Source organism: Oxyura jamaicensis, chromosome Z, assembly GCF_011077185.1.
Source record: "Oxyura jamaicensis isolate SHBP4307 breed ruddy duck chromosome Z, BPBGC_Ojam_1.0, whole genome shotgun sequence".
Lineage (NCBI taxonomy): Eukaryota > Metazoa > Chordata > Aves > Anseriformes > Anatidae > Oxyura > Oxyura jamaicensis.
This window is the reverse complement of record NC_048926.1, coordinates 71,987,941-72,000,972: the sequence shown is the minus strand read 5'-3', so window position 1 is coordinate 72,000,972 and position 13,032 is coordinate 71,987,941. Positions and strand designations below refer to the sequence as shown.

Below are 13,032 nucleotides of genomic sequence, written 5' to 3'. Positions count from 1 at the left end.
GCTCCACCGTGGTACTCCATGGGCTGCAGGGGGACAGCCTGCTTCACCATGGTCCTCACCACAGGCTGCAGGGGACTTCTGCTCCAGCACCTGGAGCACCTCTCCCCCTCCTTCTTCACTGACTTTGGCACCTGCAAGGCAAGGCTGTTCCTCACTCCTCTCCCTCTCCCAGCTGCTGTGTGCCTCAGCGGTTTTTTTTCCCATCTTAAATATGCTCTCACAGAGGCACAAAACAACATCACTTATTGGCTCAGCTCTGGTCAGCAGTGGGACCCTTAAAGATGGGGCAGCGTCTAGATCCTTCTCACAGGAGCCACACCTATGGCCTTCTGCTACCAAAACCTTGCCATGTAAACCCACTACAAGTCCAGAGAGATATGCTGTCTTCTGAAGGTTTAAATGTGGAATATTTATAGATAAAATATATATATATATATATATATTTCGTAAGAATACTGTGTTAGAGAAAAAACACATCATCTCCATAGAGCAAGGGATAAAAAGTCTACATAAAATACTACATGTTGTAGAAAAGAGTATCAGTAAGCAAAGAAGGGGAAATGTGAATTATTTAGAGCCTTTTGAGAAGCTCATCATTCTTACTTCACTTTCTGTTAAGCAAATAGAATCTTTTATGTATCTAAGATGAGAGCTTCAGCATACATAAAGTTAAATGTAAGGAACCCAGATTATGAGTTTACAAAATCACAGAGAATATTTGGGGCAGAAGGGCAAGTCCTCTATTTTTTCATTGCCAGGAAGACACATAGTCTTGCCTCATGCTGAACAGTATTTTTCTGCAAGCAGTCAGTCATGAGATACAGCACAAAACAAGCTGATGAGGAAACACAGATTGCCAGTCTATTTACAGTTACTGAGGCTGCAAAGAGTTGTTTTGTGGAGAAGAAACTTAGGGTTCTCCTGAAGAAGTAGACATTCAAGATTCTGCATGGCTTGCCCATTAGACCTAAGACATTTCCAGCTCTCATGATGAAATGGGCATTTTGTCTGAATGTAATAAAGGTGAAATTAAGGCAAGAAGGATTCTTAGATTCTTAGATTCTTTTTCTGTGTATCTGCATTTGATTTTAATTTAGTCCTTCTATTCGGAAAACCAAAATGAACCAACAGCTACCCACAATAGAAGAACCTAGTGTACTAAGCATTATGCTTCCTCCCCACCCACATAGTACAAATTCTGTATTTTACACTCCAGGCAACATAATCCTTTTACTTCAACCCTTTCCCAAATGCTACATGGAAAGTCAGTTTCTACAGAGTGCAAAATCAAGGGAAGGGACTGGAGGGACAACAAGAAAATATTTTGTCCAGTTGCTCTACTTTCCAGAATGATTAGTGGATCTGGATCTTTGAAAATGGTTATCTAAACTTTCCTTGAAAATTGAATTGATGGGTATTATATGACTTCTGCAGAGAATTTGTTTCAGAGCTTTCGTATTCTAGGTGGAAAGCTGAATATAATGTTTCTTAAACCAAATGAGCCCAGCAACTTCTTGCTTTATTGTTAGTGTAGTTATAGTCATATAACAAGAAGTATATGCATATACTGGCATAATGTTCTTTCTCCATAAATCTTCTTCCTATATTATATAAATCCAGTCTATTCACGTTTTCTTTGAGTCTATATTTTCCAAATGCTGTATCAGACTTTTTGACTTGTACTCATACCATGTTGTCTTTGTTGTACTATGGTACAACAAAGGACTAGCCATAGTAATCCAGCTGAAATTTTCAGATTGCCTGTGGTTTATGTACAATATTCTTGAAATCTGAGATGTCTCCTGCCTTTTTTGCAGAATATTATGATATGAAATCTCTGAAATCCTTTCAGACAGGACCCTCCCAAGTCTGAGGATGCATTGAGCCAAATGCTCAGCATTGAGACCTTTTGTTTGCAGGTTAAATAGCACACAGAAAAAGAAGGAATAAGATCTTAGAATGATGTACAAAATTAATACTTCAAAGATGACAGGCTTAGGTAAATACTTACACCATCTGATGGCTTCTTTTTTTACCTTTTACTCTGAAACAACTACAGGATAATAATCACAGATTTTCTATAGGAGAATTGGAAACATAGATTAACACTTCTGTTACTGAAAGCAAATCACACATTTGCTACAAGTAAAACCTGCTCATTGTTCATTGTCTATTTCTTCTCTCAGAGCTCTTTGTGTAGATCAACGAATAGGACAGTGTAGTGCCAATAAACAACACGTCCCTGTGAATCACTCTTTCATGCATGCCTATTGTACTGTCTTCTCAAACGCTTATTTTTCAAACATTTCCCAAAAATATCATTTAGTATAGTGTTAAAAAATCAAATAATGTAATTTCTGCACACACACACACACACTTGCCTTCAGGTTTTCTAGGATTATTCAACATGGAGAACTACTGATTAAATATTTTCATTATTATGTTGTATTTTTGCAGTATCACTCTGGTTTTTAAAAAGGGATTTTTTCATTGTCCACCAAACTTCATGGTGCTGAAGTCCAAGTGGGATCGATGTAGGTCCATATCACTGTGATCAGCAAATGAGTACAGTAGTTAGTAACAGTGTATTGTCATTGGCCATCCTACAGTATACATTGTTCTTACCTCAGAGGTTTTTTTTTTAAGCCTCTGTAATGGGCATTTTACCTTACATGACTCCGATGTTGTGCTATTTTATACCTTTTATTTAAAACAATAAATTAATTTTTTAGTTGCAAGATTTTCTTATTTATTTACATATTTGATTGCAGTCTAAAGATTTATTTTAGGTAAACATGATTGCCTGTCAGTGAAAAGATTTCTCATAACCATAGGTAATTTTTTTTATATAGGATGTTCTGCTGCTTAATTTTTCAGGGCTCTTTCTCAGGAAGATCAGGATGATAACCATTTAAAAACAGAGGATATCATTCAAGTGGTAAGTTCATCTTGAAATCTACACATAAACATGCTTGTAAAAATGTTGCATGTTTAAGTCATTAAAATGTATAACTTCTGTACCTTTACAACTCTGGACAGAAATACTTTTATATTACGAATGCACATTTCAGTTTAGAGTTAGAATCTGTAGCCTGTATCAGAGATGAACAGGTCAAAACTTCAGGATTTGATTTTAATCACACAATGATGAAATAAATGTGGAAAACATGAGTTTATATGAAGTGTAAGTGTCTACCATTGCAGCAGCCATCAAAACCATACTCAGCTTTCATTTAAAAGAACTGTCCTCCAAACTGTGGTCACCATCATCTCATAAGTGCACTGCATTACAACAAAGAGTGTGAGCAATGAGCAAGGTGCAGAGTGGTTACGTGGAAAGTGACAAAGAATATACGGACTATAGTTAACCTATACATACTTATATCTCGCCTGTTTTTCTATGGGTTTCCAGACTGATGTTTACCTTTATGTTGTTAACATTTTTTGCTTAATTCTTATTTCTGTGTATCAAAAATGTTAATTACAATTCTGTGTTAAAAAAAAAAAAAAAAACACATGAAGTTTTTAATACACTGTGCTTTGAAATGCTCTTCAGTACAAAGAGAGATCATTAAGTGTTTTTCTTATTTTTGCAGTCAGAATGCTCCAAACCAGAGTGCTTTGAGACTTTGTCAGCCATGGAGCTTGCAGAGCAGATAACACTTCTAGACCACATAGTTTTCAGAAGCATACCCTATGAGTAAGTATTCTCCTACAATTAACTGAAGTGAGTACATTGGATGAGTTATTACTGACAGTTTAAGGCCCTATACTAGTTCATGGTACTGACATCCAGGCAAAGAGGCTTACATATATAGGAGAACAACGTCCTTTGGCTGTTTCTATTGTTGCTTGTGATTCCCATAAAGTTTGATAATTTTTTGAAAGAATGAGTAATTTCAGCTAAAGAAGAAATCTGTGTTTTAAAGCTCTGGGCTAGTGAAGGGTGAACATAATACGGAAGCACTGAGTCTCTGGAGAGGAAGTGTCAAATAAACTTCATGCAGTAGTTTACCATTCATATAATCATGTAAAATGATAAGACCTATTTCAAATAGGGTCACAAAGCTGAAAATTAAGATGGAAAAATGGGGAGAGGGCATTAAAAGCAACATAAATCTTCTTAATAATGTTTACAGTTTTGTTTAGTAGCATTAATAATGGCATAATGAAATGCTGGAATTAATGTAAAGCTATGTAGTTATTTTCTAAAAAAATTAGGTATACTTGAAATCCATTTAGGCTACAGTTGCAGACAGAGACTCTGTACTGTTTTGTTTTTTTTTTTTTCTCTCCACTTATTGTCTAGAGAGTTTCTTGGGCAAGGCTGGATGAAACTGGATAAAAATGAGAGAACACCTTATATTATGAAAACTAGTCAACATTTTAATGATGTAAGTACTTGAAAATATGGATTGCCTTCTAGGAACTCTGTTGACACTATCTATGACCTCTGGAACAAAAATATCTTTCTTACAACGTTTGTAATTTCTTATCTAGTAGTGACTGAATGCTATGGTCTTTTTTTGATTAACTCTTTACATCAATGCATACAAAGATTTTAATTTTCATTAATTTGTACACAGAATTTCAATGACTATTTAATAGATTAAAACATTTTAAACTATCCTACATAAATGATTTTTTTTTCAGAGAATGAAAATATAACACCAGTTCTGTTTAATAAATGCCCTTTGAATCTCCATCCAAACATTTGTGCTTTACCATATACCTTGAGTTTTTCTGACTTTCCCATCAGCATTTGTACTGTTGGCTTGAAAACAAACCCCATTGCATTTCTTACCCTTCTTCCATATTCCCATTCCCATCCACTGCCCTAGAACCTTATCTCAGTATGGTTTTTTTTCTGATTTTATTAAGAGCCATAAGTTCTGTTGTGCACCAGTTTTATTTTTTGCCTTGTTCATTAAATAATTGTATTTCTAACATGATTATGTTTAAATGTCCTAAATACTTTCTCTTTGGTCAGATGAGCAACCTTGTTGCCTCTCAAATCATGAATTATGCTGATGTCAGCTCCCGGGCTAACTCAATTGAAAAGTGGGTAGCAGTAGCTGACATTTGTCGATGTATGCACAATTATAATGGTGTATTAGAAATCACATCAGCCTTGAACAGAAGTGCAATCTACAGACTGAAGAAAACTTGGGCTAAGGTATCCAAACAGGTAAGAAAGATGTGATTACAACTATGGTTTCTATATTTCAGTTGTCAGTATGTTGTTCAGGAAACAAGGAACAGAAATAGGATTCCTTCCAAAACTGTTTCTTCTTCCACAGTAGTCTTGACTACTTGCTGGAAGCATCACGTTGTGCTGATATGTCATGTCAAGGTGTTTTGTATTTGATATATCCTTTTTTTGCGTATCATTAATATTTGTGCATACAAACTGATCTTAGTAGAATTAGCAGGTGCTTAAGTCTGAGGCTTGAGCCTGAATTACTGAAATATTTGCAAAAACTAAATTTTCTTCTTATTGAATTAGAAACTTAAGATACATTCATAGGTGGTGACTGGCTATAAGCATAGTCATCTCAGGTGCCTAAAATTGGAGCCCTATTTTCCAGCCCGTGCAGGAATTCAGTAGAAAGGTCAGCACTTCCTCTCAAGGTGCTGATTTTTTTTGCTACCCAACAAGAAACCGTAGTTAACCAGACCTCTTTCTCATTTAGATGTTTAAGTTTAGATGCAGTTAATCTCTCCCTTTAACCCTTGCCTTGCTGCTAAGATTGTCAGCAGGATGGCTGAAACTGTGAGAATGACTGCCAGTGACAAAGAAAAGTAAGACAAAATGAGCCAGAATGTAAAGTACCCAGCCTTTTGTATTCTCTGTTTTAAGTAGTTTGGAAGAAATGTATTGAATTATTTAAATCTCAACTTTCTGCTGTTTGAAAACATACATATTTTAGTGTGGTGCAATATCGGAGCAATGATGTCAGTAGAACAGAACCAATCACTTGTAAGTTTGGCAGTTTTGGATACAGGTTTTTCAAGCCTGTTGGCATATTTAGATTTCCCTTTTTAGATCTTGCTAATTGATATGCGAGACGGTGGGCTTTTGTCACTACATTTCCTTCTCCATATGTTTCTGAAGTTTTTGCAAAGCAATCAAGCAGCCCAAGTAAGGACATCCACTCAGAATACATTCTGAATGTACTGTGTTCTCCAATCAGCTTATTCTCATATCTTTTATGGCTGGTGCTACTTTCTTTTACTTAAAAATATAGTAATAATAACAATAAAACTCTAAATGTGAAGTCTTGTATAAGAGTTTACTTCAAAAAAAAAGTATGTTTAGGATTTGCTTGATTTGTAAAATTGTAAAACAAACAAACAAACAAACAAAACAGATTAATGTTAGAATCATAGACTATCCTGATTTGGAAGGGACCCACTAGGACTGTCATATCCAACTTCTGGCTCCACACAGGATGACCCAACAATTATGTTCTATGTCTGACAGCTCTGTCCAAATGCTTTTTGAACTCCGGCAGGCTTGGTGCCATGACCACTGCCTGGGGAGCCTGTTCCAGTGTCTCACCACCCTCTTGGTGAAAGACCTTTTCCCAGTATGCAACCTTATTGCACTCTTCTCCATTGCTTACTGAAAACATTATCTGAATGTTTCATCAGCCTGTTATTGTAGGAAAAAAAAAAAAAAAAAAAAAAAAGTTTCTGCATACAGCTTTCCATGAACTGGAAATTCAGTTCCAAAGATGAGAAGTTTTGTAGGATTCTCCATGCTATCTCAAGTCTACACCATAAATAAATAATGAGAAGAAAATGTCCACATTTTACATGTGGGGAAGCCAAGTTCTGATGATGTCCACTGAAAATCATTCCTGTAAGAGAGTAATATTTTTTTCAAATATGTATTAATTTTTAATCAGAAACTTGGAAGCAAAACCATTTTAGTGCAGGCTGCAAGACAGTACATCCTTTACTGTCCTTAATTTTGGTAAATCCAGTTGAGGAGCCTCACTATCATGCCAGATCAAGCCTCTAATGTTCTTGTATACAGAGTAAACTGAATTGCTGACCATTAATTTAATGAACTGGTGTTTCTTGCTGAATTTGCAGGGTAATAATACTAGCATAGATACATATTCTGGTCTCACTTGAAGGAACATCTTTAAGGCTGCCTATTCTCCATTTGCAGAAAAACACTAGGAACTACAGTGAAGTTAAATTCTTTATATCTATATTGTTACTTTTGAAAATGTGGTGAAGAAGATAAGTGAATTACTTATTTTAATTACTTCTAATCCCAATCATTTATGTGTAACAGTAATAACATCTGTGATGTGTTCTCTTTCTAGGCAAAAGCCCTCATGGACAAGCTTCAGAAGACTGTATCATCTGAAGGAAGATTTAAAAATCTTAGAGAAACACTTAAAAAGTATGTTTACCTACAAAAAGCAATTTTATTATTTTTTATTTTTTATAAATAGTGCATGGTACATCTTAAATATAAACTTTCTTTGAGTAAGCTTTAAAAATTAATATAATGTTGGGTAATGCTTTTACCTAGTAACCTTTTAAATTCTGGTTTTATTCTGTTTGGAGTTTTTTTTCTGTTTTTGTTTGTTTGTTGTTGTTTTGCTCAATATCCTCCGATTTAGCATACTAATAGATAAATACAATGTCTTTAGAGAATTACTGGAAAAAAAAAAAAAAAAAAAAGTTGTTCTGTGTGGTATGTTCCCTATTGGAGTTTTACTTACACGGTTAAACTTTTTCAGTAAGTGTAAACCAGGTTATTATAAAGGTTTCAAAAACAGGATTGAAAGGAGTTGTTGTTCCTGATAAGAAGTTTAGGACTGACAAATAAGCTTTAGTCAAATCAAAGATCCATTCACCCTTTTATCTCATCTCTGACAGTGGACAGTAACTGATGCTCAGAAAGGAACACAGTGATATTTCCTTTCCTATACCCTCCCAGCCACTCTTGTAGTCTGCAAGTCTGGAAAACAACCTATATTTTTTTCTTTTATTTCTTTTTATTATTATTATTATTTTTTTTTTTTTTTTCTTATTTTTTCTTATTTTTGATTTACCACCTTGCAGCTTTGGTATCCAAAACATCCTTTGGAAAGGATTCTAAAATTTATGCTTGTATTGACTCCAATTGCACACATTAAACATATATATATATAGTTAATTTTTTATAAGTTCTGTATTTAGAAGTAGACTTTCCAGAACTGAGTAGTAGAACTACTTTAAATGAGCTTGAGAGAAACAAAGAAATGAACTATTAGAATAGTTACTGGAATGTTTAAAAATATACAGTTCAAGTCAGTCAGTCTTTAGTGAAAAAAAAAAAAAGTTGAGGACTAATCACTTGTTAAAAAACATTTTCACTCACATTATATGAATAGGTACTCCTATACACCTTTCAGTCAGTATATTGCTTACCTGTGTACAGTAGTCACCCTCACAATATAAAAAATAACCAGATTTAAGTACTTTACTAAGGAAAGCCATCAGTCTGCCTTTAACAGTTGTGGCCCTGCTTTTTTCTTACACCAGAGCTTCAGAAAAACAGGTTTGCAGCTATTTCTGCTGAGGTAAGAATCAGCATCTATGGAGTAGTGATTATTTCATTAAAGAAGCAACAATCCCTATCACATTACTTCTGCCCCACTAAGAAAAGCAGCTCCCAGTTCTCTAGAGTCTCTATTCCCAGCTTTCCAGATAATCCTTTCTATCTCTCAGTCTACCTCTTTCCTCTTTGGGTTCACTGTAAGCAAGGCCTGAAAAGATTGAGAGAATGTTATCCATATCCATATACACATGTATGTATATGTATGTCTCCAAACACATGCACGAGCACACGCACGTGGACTCTTGCTGGTACTAGAATGCTTGTATATGCTGATACAGAAGAAAACTAACCATTCAGAAGCATATCCACATGCTCTTGTAGCTTGTGTATATGATCTATTTCTGATACTGCCTATCAGCCAGGGTTGCAATACGCTTGAAGGTGTTCTCAGTGTTCAGAGTATACCCACCATTCCTCTTGCTCCATCCTGTTTTGTTGTAGCTTTTACTAAAGGCTACCTGCCTTTAATTTAAATTTAATATTTGACACAATCTTTTCAATTTGCCACACTCAGAGCAAATATAAATCAAGTTATGTCAATTTTGTGGTCCATTGTTTAAAAGTTCTTTTAAATAATAGTTTGTGTGAGCTTTAGAAATGTGAGTTTTTAAATTTAGTTATACATAAACAACTTTCTTGTTTTACAGTTGTAACCCACCTGCTGTTCCCTACCTTGGAATGTACTTGACAGATCTAGCATTTATTGAAGAAGGAACACCAAACTTCACTGAGGAAGGCCTTGTCAATTTTTCCAAAATGAGAATGGTAATTTTAATTTCCTTACATGCTTTCCCAAAAGATGTTTAATTACAAGTTGATTATTGATTTAATTATAACTGCTTAGAATTTCACCAAGACTTAAAAGTGTGTTTGCACCATGCATGACAGATAGCCATTTGAAAGCAATTACTTGACGCAGTCTTCTATCACCACCTTCTGGTAAAATGAGGATTTTTACAGTGTGAATTTGCCTCCAGTTTGTTCTGTGAGAAGTCACAGATAGAAAAAGCAGCTGCCTTGAAGAAGCAACAAAAGATGTCTTGAAGTAATCAAATGAAAGGAATGTAGTTATTAATCAGAAAGTAGTCAGTGCTCACAATTGGTTTTCAAGTGTGCTAGGATCTACTTTTTAAAAAAGTTTTAACGTTGATTCTTTCCACCTACTATAAAATGTTGTTTTGTAAAACCCTTCAGAGAGAAGCATGGAAACTTCTCTTTTAACCTTAGCTTTATGTTCTCATAATAACCACACACTGCAGCAGTCACTCCAGGCAAAGATAAAAGAGATTATTAGTATACGGAAAAGAGAGAGAAAGTAGACAAGGTGGTTCACTTGAAACTGACTTAAAAATAAATAGCTAATTTAAGATTTTTTAAGATGGAATCTATGAGCTGGTGATCTCTGCCCTTCACTTACACACTCCCAAAATAAGTGACATAATTTGTCAAAAAAAATAATCTTGTTTTATGTATCCAACTGAAATCAAAATGCAGTTGTAATTATTATATATTTGTATTCTTTTGAAAGATATCACACATTATCAGGGAAATACGCCAATTCCAGCAGACCTCCTACCGCATAGAACATCAGCAGAAGGTAAGACTCTTCTTATATACTTTTACCTACCAATGAAATGAACGCTGTTCTGGCAATTGGTTCTAAGATACAGCTGTTGTTGAAAGCTGAAAGCTGAAATGAATGTATTCTGTTGTGATATACAGAGAGCACAGACTGAAATCTGAACAGGTAATCTGGGGTTTTAATATTCTGTTTCCTTAACACTGTATTAACAGTTTTTTTCTCCTCTGGAAACTCTCTTGGGATTGCAGCCAGCATGGTTTTGGAGTTTAAAGGAATGGAATAAAAGGGAAATGTGATCTCTGTGACCAGCTGGAGCGTAATTCCCAATGGAATCCCAGAATACTCAGATTAGGGGATAGGAGATGGTCCAAGCATTCTGTGTGCATCCTGCAATTCTTTTTCCCTTGTGGCTTGTGGGACCTATGAAAATTTGTCCAAATCCAGCCTGTATATTCAAAGAAGGACTCTTTACATTTCAGACTCCAGAATAACAACATGGGCCTAGGAAACCTAAGGATTTAGTCTCCTAAGAGACTGAATTTGATTCCTAGAGCACTGTTGGTACAGCTTTACACCATTCAAATAATCTGTTGTGTTTCGATGAGAAAACATGAGAGGATCTCAGGGTCTGAAATGGGCTGAAGGGGAAAAGGAAAGGAAAGCAGAGACATTTCCATGACAATAAAAACAGTCTGTTCATCTGTATCTTCTGCATTCCAGGTCACTCACTATTTACTTGACAAGACACTCATCATAGATGAAGATACTTTGTATGAGCTTTCCCTAAAGCTTGAACCCAGACTCCCTGCCTGAAGATCCAGCTTTGCCTCAAAGTCTACAGAAAGCTTTAGTACAATGAACAAAATTATGCATGCCAAGTCCTAAAGACAGCAAGGGAAATATTGAGAAGAATGCAAGCTCTCTTTTCCAGTAAGAGATACTGAACCTCACAGCATTTCCCTCTCAGGCAACACTAATTTACTCTCGGACATGGAAGACAAAGATGCTTTATATCTGCATTAAGTGATTGCTTCTTTGCAGTAGGGACTGTGCATTTAATTCATGAGGCTTTCTTGTGAACAGGTACTTATTGTAGCCATCTTAATGTGACAGATTAAGGAGACAGATCTAAATGGTGGTAATATACCTAGTTAAGATAAATGAGCAAAATGTGATGGTTCTGATGTGGTCTAGGCTGATGGCTAACTATGTGTTCGCTGAGACAGCAATGGTACTGCCATATGGTGTCCTCATATAATGTTAAATTTATTGAAAAACAGGATCTTAACAATCATCAATGAGTCTGGAGTGTCATCAAGGTAACATCTAGTATTTCTCTCCAGATCTACAGTTCTAAAAGTTTGTTCAATGCTACCCTTTATAGAATGTTACCCTCTTTAAATGTCTTTTCTAAGCCTTTTCTAAGGTTACTGATTTTACATATAAATAAACTGTAAATATTTTTTCATTAATACTCAATGAGAATATTTACAGCATGAAAAGTAAAATAATTAGATGAACAGTTGTATATAGTTGTCCTCCTTGCAAGCTTCAGGTGGAAAGTAAGTGGTTAGGAGCTATAGAGAGTTGAGAAATCTGGACATCCAGTGAATAGGATGATAAGTCAAGGTGCAACACAGTCCTGAAAAGGCACTTTATTTTTCTGCACCTCCTGCAGGTTGCCTGACAAGTCAGGCAACAGAGCACTTTCTGGACACACAGTGGAGAGAACTACATGTCTGGTCTGTCAGTGGGTAGTGATTGGCAATGACCACTAGAGTTGGAATGAATGTTTTGTTTTACATGAAATCAGTGATTTGGAAAATGTCTGGGTTTTGTTCAGTCATTCAGTGCTGACTCAGCTCTAAAATCATTCACATCAGTGGCAAACTTGGAATGCCAGCAAGTACACACTATACATTTTTATTTGAATTAGTGATAGTCATTTGCATATGGGTATATGTTTAAAGAAAATGTGCTAATTGTTACTGTTTCTAAGACCTATGCTTTGTGACACACATCAGTATACATTTCATTTCTACAGCTAGTTGGTACTTCTTAATTTTTTTCTGATCATAAGTGGCCTGTTGTAGCTGCATGGCAAGTGAGCTCAAATGCATGTTGTAAAGTACACCGTAATATAAACTACAGATATTAGCACTGTTGAATAACTTGGCTGGAAAAGTGTCCTTACTTTTCCAATGATATTCAGCCAGTTGAAGAAATAGGGCTATATCACTGTATACCTCCCTTAAATCCTCTCAGGGAGATAGAAGTTTAAAATAGATTGTGACCTAGGCCTATTTGATCTGACATTTTTTCACCACAGTCTGCCTGGCTTGTGGGTTTTGTCTTTATTTGCACTTTAATTATATTGTTAGCCCAGCTGAGAGCTGCACAATAAATTCAATTCATTCTGAGTGTAACTGCTAGCATTTATAAATGTACTGTAGCAACTGTACACTGCATTAAGGTTCTTCATCACAAGGACCATCTCTCTGTAAATAACTGCATGAATAAACACCACAAATACTGAAAAATTCCTTAATTAGAAAAGCAGACAGCAACAAAAAAGGAAATTCCAGAGACATTTTAAATACTTCGGACTAACGAGTGCTGTAGAAATGAACACAGAAAACTTATGGAAGCTTTTTATTATCAAAAATGTGCTTGTTCTTTCATTAATGACTGACAACAAGCTGATTGCATCCCAGTTTATTTGGATCACAAAACAAACTTAATGTGTATTTTCTGTTAAGAAGAAGACAAGAAGAAGAAGAAGGAGAAGGAGAAGGAGAAGGAGAAGGAGAAGGAGAAGGAGAAG

The 13,032-nt window shown here is 35.4% G+C and overlaps 1 protein-coding gene across 2 annotated transcripts in view; it reads left to right on the top strand.

Moving 5' to 3' along the window:
- The window catches only part of RASGRF2 (Ras protein specific guanine nucleotide releasing factor 2), a 139,154-nt gene extending 126,520 nt beyond the window's left edge, over positions 1–12,634 (top strand). For both annotated transcript variants that reach the window (XM_035309818.1, XM_035309817.1), the window contains exons 20-27: positions 2,878–2,938; positions 3,597–3,700; positions 4,310–4,394; positions 4,991–5,188; positions 7,341–7,420; positions 9,274–9,391; positions 10,155–10,223; positions 10,929–12,634. In XM_035309818.1, coding sequence (XP_035165709.1) covers positions 2,878–2,938; positions 3,597–3,700; positions 4,310–4,394; positions 4,991–5,188; positions 7,341–7,420; positions 9,274–9,391; positions 10,155–10,223; positions 10,929–11,021 — 808 coding nt within the window. In that variant the 3' untranslated portion in view covers positions 11,022–12,634. The remainder of the gene's footprint in view (positions 1–2,877; positions 2,939–3,596; positions 3,701–4,309; positions 4,395–4,990; positions 5,189–7,340; positions 7,421–9,273; positions 9,392–10,154; positions 10,224–10,928) is intronic.
- Positions 12,635–13,032: the final 398 nt, after the last annotated feature.